Source organism: Cicer arietinum, chromosome 6, assembly GCF_000331145.2.
Source record: "Cicer arietinum cultivar CDC Frontier isolate Library 1 chromosome 6, Cicar.CDCFrontier_v2.0, whole genome shotgun sequence".
Taxonomy (NCBI): domain Eukaryota; kingdom Viridiplantae; phylum Streptophyta; class Magnoliopsida; order Fabales; family Fabaceae; genus Cicer; species Cicer arietinum.
The window spans coordinates 14,649,982-14,659,182 of NC_021165.2; the positions used below are offsets into that span (position 1 = coordinate 14,649,982).

At 32.2% G+C, this 9,201-nt stretch overlaps 1 protein-coding gene across 1 annotated transcript; it reads right to left on the reverse strand.

Annotated features, from left to right (window-relative positions):
• Window positions 1-856: 856 nt before the first annotated feature.
• On the reverse strand, window positions 857-6,585 carry LOC101502575 (external alternative NAD(P)H-ubiquinone oxidoreductase B2, mitochondrial-like). Its single transcript, XM_012717034.3, has 10 exons — window positions 6,353-6,585; window positions 5,634-5,892; window positions 3,643-3,849; window positions 3,194-3,444; window positions 2,783-3,005; window positions 2,563-2,667; window positions 1,928-2,200; window positions 1,705-1,826; window positions 1,446-1,565; window positions 857-1,341 (listed from the first exon to the last, which is right to left on the reverse strand). The coding sequence occupies exons 1-10, from the start codon at window positions 6,442-6,444 to the stop codon at window positions 1,254-1,256; spliced, it is 1,740 nt and encodes a 579-aa protein (XP_012572488.1). The 5' UTR covers window positions 6,445-6,585; the 3' UTR covers window positions 857-1,253.
• Window positions 6,586-9,201: the final 2,616 nt, after the last annotated feature.

The window sequence follows — 9,201 nt, forward strand, 5'->3', positions numbered from 1 at the left end:
TAAATTGTTTTTTTTTTAAATCAACTTATATATTTAATATCAATAAAAGTTATAAAAATTGATATATATATATATATTAATACAACAATTTATTTATTAAGATCGTACGTTGTTTCCAGTTTGAATTTTCAGTAGGACACAAAAACTACAATTTATTACTTCTGTGAGTCCGCGATGAGATTTGATAACAAAATCAATGTTGCGCATAGCAGAATTCAAATACTTGTAGTTTTACTATAATTATGTTTAAAAATAGTCAAAATCAATTCTAAAACAATCTAGTGTCTAAAGGAATTTTTTATGAGAAGTGTTGAGGATTGCGTAAATTGATCCTTCGTATGAGATATAAGGGTTGTTTGGGGTGAAAAATATGTCCTTGTTTTGTTTAAGCTTGCTTAACAAGTATTGCTTTTGGTGGAAAGGGACTCTATGAGTTCCCCGGGAAAATAATGGAGAAGAGGTAGTTGAAAGGGACTCAACTCTCAAGGATGACCTATTATGTAGTTTTGAGTTTATTGCAATAAATTTAGGATATAAACTTAAGAATAACCTATTTTTTAATGAATTTTGTAACCTGACAGCAATAGACAATTATTTAAAAAATAATGATAAGAACACTATTACTCTTATTTAAAAAGATACTAGATGAAAACTCAATTGGTAGAGAATATACGAAAATTGATTTAAAGGCAACAACTAATTGGGCAAGTGTTCACTCAATCACATTGATTTGATAAACCCGATAAATCAAATCCAATCACTCAAACTTGTTCATATTGGTAGGAAAATAGATTCACTTGACCTTAAACATGAATCAACCAATTGCAATTGACAAGACAGAAGAAACAAGATAATGTACTAAAGTGATTATTCATTCTACCCGTTCATTCCAGGTAAGCAGTTGTATAAATTCATTGAGCAGAACTATAACAAAAAAGGATTTGACATGACAAGCTAACATCCCAAAGCATCTCCGAAACAGACTGCAAAACTCGGAGATCTACTAATGCCATAATTCCAATACCAGAAGCATAAAAGAAAAAGGAAAGGGGTATGTAAGAAATTCATACAAGAAGTTAAAAGTGGCAAAGCATGACAACAAATCCCAACACCGACATTCCAGCTGAGAGCCTGCTTGCGTTATTCAAAGAATCGGAAATCGAAGCAGAAAGTTTCCTATATTAAAATATATTCGTGATTGAAGAGCACTTCAATATTGCCATTGCAGGACTCTGGAGAATGTTAAATGTCCTTCAGATTTGACTCGAGTCCCTCCCAAAAATAAAGCGTTTCATCCAGTCTGATACTACTAACGCCCTTGTGCGCCAGCTGACTTGTTTGCTGTTCAATGCATTAGAAGAAGCTTTAATAACTTCGTAACCAGGTTCAGAATGCCTTATGAGTCTAACAGTTCTATAGTAGTTAAGCAAAAACAAATTATATACCTTGCATAGACAGAATACCACAGCCATTGACTGCTGTGTCCAATTGAAACCCAATCTCCAGGTAGTTGTGCAGCTGTCTCCTCTCCTCCTAGAGGAGCGAATTGACCTAAATGCTTGTACCTTGATGAACAATCAACCATGCATTAATGTGGAAGCATCGGAGAATTCATGAAAAACATTGAATCATTCATCACCATGCCAACGTAAAGAGAATGATAAAAGCAAAGATCTAGTATAGTAAGTTAAAATGATCAACTACCTGAAGGGTTTGAACCGATGACGCCCTTCTTCCCTGAACCTAATAGGACCCTCTGGGTTTTTTTCACACTCTTCCATCCGGTTAAAACACTTGGCCAGGTAGGTGCCTTGCTGAGATGCAACCTGATATGTTGTTTCAGAAGCCCAAAGTCATATTACTCAGCAAACAAAGGCAGGACGGTACCATTAAAGAGAATGTTATAGGCAAATAATATGACATGCACCTGAGCCGTAGCAGGAAGAAATTTCATCTGGGAGTCCACATTGGCAAGTGCAGTTTTGAGTTCTTCAATGTTCAGTTCAATAGATTCTTTTTTATCATCTACCTTGGATTCCTTCAAAAGATCAGCAATGCTGTGCATCTGTTTACTCTTTAGATATAGCTCCACCTGAGGGTATCTTTCACAGATGTCATTAATTACCTCCTGACATTCTTTGACAGTAAGTGTTCCTGAATTATCTGCATCAGCCTTCTTAAATATTGCTGCAATATCTTCCTAAAATACCAGAAATTCAACTTAACAATCAGCAGGACGAAAGGAAACATTTGAAATTAAAAAAAAAAGGTAAAACTTGATACAGTATCCCAGATCATCAATAGAATTATCTTTAATACATTCAGCTAGCTCAGAAATGCCGGCATAAATACCGGTGTGCACAAAGTTGCAAGATGCGTGTGCTGTGTATAGTTTTTAACATCAAACTACAAAAAAGAAACTCAATGTAAACTATGTACTACTGCAGTGTTGATATTAATGAGTCCATCCAAAAGAATGGAATATAGCCAGAGTGTAAGGCAGTAGGAATGTGCCGTGTTAATTAAATAAAGGATGGAGAAATAGTCTTAGCCAATAGGTACCATGACTTTTCGCTGGTTTATTGTACCACAATCACCAAGCGCATACACATTGTTGGTTCCCTCAACTCTCAACCATTCATCAGTAGCTATGGCACGTCTGTTAATCTGTTCAGAATAATCAATGTCAAGTAAATAATAAATGCAATACAAAGCACAAGAGAAAATAATATGGATTTATGAATCAGAACAACTATAAAGTCAAATTTCCAAGAAAACACACCTGACCAATTTGTGTCATAAAATCTTTTATGAACGGACGAGTGCCAATGCCAGTAGACCAGACAGCCATTCCATATGGAATGGTAGTAATTTCTCCTCCATTTTTCATTTCTTTAGTGGAAATTTCTCTGTCAGATACCTTCACAACCATGGATCCTGTTTTCACATCAATACCCTCTCTTTGGAACTTGTCTTCAGCAAAAGCTGTTATTCTTTTGTCAAACCTAAACATGAGAATAAAAATGTATGAGTTCATAATTACTTTCTAAATGACAAAACCACCCACCCCGCATATGTAAGAATCCACAACTGAATCAGATACTTCCAAGTTTCAAATGCCTACTGATAGACAAATAATGGACAACTAAGCATAGCTGCTAATAACAATAAAGGTACAGAGTTTCACGCTCACATGCTCAAGATATGACCTCCAGCCTCCAGAAGCGTAATTTTAACAAAATCTTTTACTCCAGGATATAACTTGACCAAATCCTCCCTAACAAAATCATGAAGTGCGGCTGCAAACTCCACTCCAGTTGGACCACCTCCAACAATAGCAAAATGAAGAATTCTCTTTCTTTCTTCTTCACTTACACTAGGCAAACTTGCTCTCTCAAAGCAGTCAATTACAGTTCTTCTAATCTTTTGTGCATCTTCAACTTCCTGTACCGTGCACACACATGTCCATGAGATAACTAAAAACCAAAAAGTCAAAAACACATGGATAAACAAAATGCAATCACACTTTAGTAATCATTAGATTTTGAACAATTTATCTCCTCCCCTTGGTATTTCTTAACTGCAAAAGGCATTTTAGTCAAACAAAAGAGGCTGTAAAGCATTAACTGATAAAAAAATCACCTTCAAGAAATGGCAATTCTCCGTGACTCCGGGAGTATTAAAAGTGTTGACATTTGCTCCCACAGCTATGATTAAGTAGTCATAGTCCACAACAAATTCTTCTTTTGCATTCAAATTATTGTTTATATTAGATCGACAGTAAACTTTTCTGTTTACGGCATCAATCTTGATACATTCTGCTTCACTGAATCGAGAGTCCACATGTTTCTGCTCGAAAGGAAACAAGAAAAAAGTCTAGTTATATGAATGAAACACACACTCCGAACACAGACCCTGCTAATGTAAAAAATATAGGACACCGATACATATGATAGTTTTTTCACCTTCATTGATGCATCTATTGCCGAAAAACTAAACATGTTGTAATTAAATTTTATGTTTTTAACTTCCATTATTAATCATTATTGCTTTAACACATCTTTAGTCCTTCTAATTGTGTTTAAGGGGTCTAAGGTGCGTCGAAGCAATGAAAAATAAGTTTTATTTTTGGGACACTTATATGAGATGTCATACAAGTATCGTACGGGTGTCGGACACTGACAAATGTCAGACACGGCGACATGCCAAATTCCAGATGTGTCAGTGCTTCATAATCCACTAGTAATGAACTAAAGCATTAAACAGAATTCTATATGGGCAATCAAATCGCCAGAAAAAGTTCCTCCTATTTGTAATTAAACGCAACCATATCCTGAGTGTGATTCAGATAATCCAATTCTTAAATGAAGAGAAATCTGATATATTCACAAATAACAGTGCAGGCAATTTTCATTCACATTGCATCATGTGTTTAATTTACAGAAAGTACAATACAATGATGCCATAAAATTTTTAAAAAAAATTATGTATATGTTTCTCTAGTACTCGATGTACATAAGACAAACATTAATTTGGCCAACCCAACAACTTATGATCAACTGTTAACAGTGATTTGTTATTGTAAATAATGCCACAAATAAATGATTTGAAATTGAAATTTATATTGAATATATCCAGTTATGACATGGGAAGGCATTTCCCCTTTCACAAAGGCAACTTCTATCAAACCATTTTTTCATCCTAAATCACAAAGGTGAGTTCTATTGAAACCGCTCTCCCCATCTATACAAATAAAAATAATTAAATAACATTTTTGTTTAATTTAAAATTTGTTATATACTATTTTCATTTTCATCCTCCTACCCAGCGTGTCTTTTATACCATGTTTTCTATCAAGCATTCATTACAAGGCTACTATATAGCCAAATAGACCCAAAAGTTAATCATTTATAAAAACAAAATGGACATCGTCCTTTTTATATAGACTTTTTTGAAATTACCTACCTACCTAAACACTTGTGACACTGATTGTGATTGAAAGAGCTTATTACAATAATTTATGAGATGTCCGGTTTAAATAGACTTTTTTGAATTTATTTACCTACACAAACACTTGTGACACTCATTGTGACTGAACGAGCTTATTACATCAATTTATAACATGCCGTATAAGGGGTCTTTTTTTTTTAGTGCCCTCTTTTTTAAAAAAAAAACACCAAAATACTCCCATTTGAAAAAAATATACTAAATGCCCCTTTTTTTAAAAATCAAGTAGGAAGTCGCCATTTGGAACTCGGGCTTCCTTAAGGAAGTCGCCATTCCAAATGGCTACTTGTAAGTAAAGAAAAAAAAAATGGGACATTTTGGTATATTTTTTTCAAATGGGGGTATTTTGGTGTTTTTTTTTCAAAAAGAGGGTATTGTAAAAAAAAAACCTCGTATAAGCTCTCCAAAATAGATTAAAAAGTGTATAATCATCTACGCTTAATTAAGTTGTTTATTTAAAATATTAAATTAATAATAATAATAATATTAATAATAATAATAATAATAATAATAATAATAATAATAATAATAATAATAATAATAATAATAATAATAGTAATATTATAATAATGATGATGATGCAACAGTAAGACAAATAGGGAGCAAGGGGGCGTTTTGATCCTGACCTTCCTGAAGATATTGCGGACGGGTTCAACAATGCTGCGAGCCTCAACGGTGCCGCAGGTAACACTAGGAAGCAGAGGAGTGAATGTAAAATAATTGCGAGGAGACACCACGTGAACCTCATAACTAGGATTGTTGAGATTCCTCAAGAAACTAGTTCCTGCCCAACCAGTTCCCAGCACCAACACTTTTTTTTTCTTCTCCGTCACCGCCGCTTCAGATGTAGCAACCGCCTCACCGTAAGCCAAAAGCCCACCGCCACTGCGTCAACCAAACCAAATCGTTCACATCTTCATTCGCAATGAATTTATGCGCAAATACTTAATATATGACTGTCAAAATTCAAATCTAGAACTCTTCACAAATCACATATAACCGAAAATTTCGTAGATCTACTAATTAACTCGGAATACACACATACAAATACAATTTAATCTGCGATGCGGCTAAATTCCAGGAATCTTATCCTGGAAGTATAAAAACATAGCAGAATTGGATTTGATGCAGAGGATCAGATAAGCAAATAGAATAATTATCAATACTTAATAACTGAACAAATCGGCGTGAAGAAATTCACTTGTATTGCAATAAATGGATCTACAATATCTTAAAGGAAAAAAGAAACAGCGAAATTTAGATCAAAGGTTGGTGAAAAGTAAAAACAGAGATGAGAGAACAGAAGTGATAATGATAAATTGAAGTATAAAGTTGATGTTAATACCTGACGGTGGTGCAGAGCAGAACAAGCTTGAAGTGCGAGTCGTAGTCACGGTAAACTTTAGAAAAACGTTGGAAGAAATTGGAACCCCGCATTTTGTGTTGAGGAAAATCTGTGTGTCGAAAATAAAGGGAGGGAAATGAAGATGAGGCAGTTGAAGAGAGATGAGAGAAGTGTCGTTACTGGTGTGTTCTTACGGAGAATGTGATGAAAAGGAGGGAGTTGGGTCAAAATAAGAATCCTGTGAGGTGGGAGTTGGGTCAAAACAGGTATTGCGTGTCTTCTAGGCGGAGGGAGGCTTCTTCATCTCGTCGTATTCAAATATTTTTTTTAATGAAAAATTAAAGTAATGAATGAAGAGCAGCCAATGTGGAAAAGTATAGTAGTTCAATTACTCTGTCATTAGTTCAAAGGATAATTGGTGTCCAGCTAGGGGTCCCCAAAGTTCGGATCAAATAAGCACCGGTTTTCATTTAAAAAATCAAATCGAATTATTTTATTAATTTGATTTTAACTTAATTTTTTTTAGTTTTTATAGACCAACTTTCAAATAGTTACTCTTTATTATTTTTAAAAATAAATTTGACTCTAATTTTTTCGAACTAAAAATCAGTCCAATTCAATTTTTTCGAACTAAAAATCGATTCGCAATTTGGTTTAATTTTTTATTTTTTTGAATATCACTAACACTAGGTTCCTCGCATTTTTTCTTCTATATAGTGTCATTTTACATGATCTCACACAATGTAATAATTGAAGGGTATTTATAAAAGAAAATAACTAAAGTTGTATTAAAAAATGTGAATAACATTCATTTTGAGACAAATTTTTTTTTTACTAAAGTGACACTCATTGTGAGATGCATGACTCAACAAAAACCCAAATTAATTCTTCAATCATCAAAACATCAGTCACTTTAGACCTTGACGTTATAACGATCAAGAACTATTTTGACAGTAAATTATATCTTTCATTGACATTTATGATAGTAAGTTGCATCTTTAGGGACTATTTTCATGATTTGATAACTAACTTTAGTTTTTTATCGAGTCATTAAACAAAACGATAACATCTTATACTTTTACGGACTAAAGTAGTGGTTTACTCCTAAATTAAATAAACATCTTAGTTGTGGAGGAAAACTTTTAGGTGTTTATGAAGAATGATAGCCATGAAAATACATTTTTTTCCCCGCCTTATATAGGCCATACACAATAAATTAGTGTTGTTGAACAGTCGTGATATAAAGTTATTAGTGAAATTCATTTAGTAATTTTTTTGAGGTGTTTAGTTGGAGAAATTATGTGTTTGTTAATAATTTTCATTAAAAATTATAAAATGAGTGATGTGTACATGTGAGACTCGTTTAAACACTCAACACATGAATGTTCTGTTGTGGATGCTCTTAGATAATACTTTCTCTGGTCTCATTAAGATTTACACAATGGTCAAACTCATCACACTTCATTGAAAAACAATAATCCAACACATATACATCAATTAATTAGTGCTTAATAATTTACATTTAATAATTAATTATTGTCAATTTGTAATTGATTAATTAAATAATGAATCTAACGTACACGAGACAAAGTGTTGGACAGTAGAAATCGAATACGAGGATACAATAAGAGTAACATAGATGTGAATGATGCGTTGAATATGTTGAAAGACTAGACGATATAAGATTATGGATATGAGACTTGTAGAATCTATTGTAAGAAGAATATATCATTTGGAGGATAGTCAAATCGCTAGAGATAATGAGAGACTTACAAAACAATAAGAGAACTATTAGGAAATACTTATAAACTAACGAACTAAAAATATATATGTTATATAATAGAACATTATGATGTGTTTGTATGTGATTCATGTAGTTGACTCTTCTTATGGAATAAGACTTGTTCTAGTCTTTCCACACATTTAACGCAACATTGACATCTCTATCACACTTATTTTATCCTTAAACTAATTTTTTATTGTCCAACACTCTCTCTCATAAATGTTAGATTCATTATTTAATTAATCAATGATGAATTGACAATAATCAATCGTTAGAAATGAATACAATTACATTTTTTTGCTACTTAAGAAAAAATTAGATGAACACAACGGTAGCATTTTTTTTAAAGGATGCATTTTTTGTGTGCTTATGTATGAGAAACAAAGGAGTACTTAAGAAACTTTATCTTTTTTAAAAGAAGAAATGCACAATGGGTATAATTTATATTTAATATTTCAAAAATGGATTCAATTAAAGAATGCGAATCTTGCATTATTCTTGACCATCATATGTGACATAAATTAGTTTGATTGTTATAATTAAGATTTTTGTTTGATTATCTTTCATTGGTTTCTAAAATCTTTTGTGTATTGATCACGTTTTTTTTTTTAATTAAGTTTGAATTATAAATATAGACGGAAAATATCTCGATTCATGATGATTTTGTTTGTATTATTCTTATTTTCATTTAAATAATTTTTTTTTTGTAAATAAAAAATAAAATCTACTATTTATTATATCACTCTATTTGTTTTATTGTATGTTTTGTCTCATTTTTTTATAAAATAAAATTAATTTTAAAAATGTAAAATTAATTTGAGGATATTTATATATTTGAGTAGAATTGATTTTTTATTTTATTTAAAAATTGATAGTAACTTAAACCTAAAGTTAATCTATACCCTTATCTAATAAATGTAAGTTTGATTCTCAATTACTGCTTCGCCTGATAAAAGGTGCGCATTCACTCTCCCACAGTCACTCTTCTCAAAGATAATCATGAATTAAAAAGGTGCACATTACTATTTACATTCTATCATTGTGTATGCTGTAATTTGTATTTTTG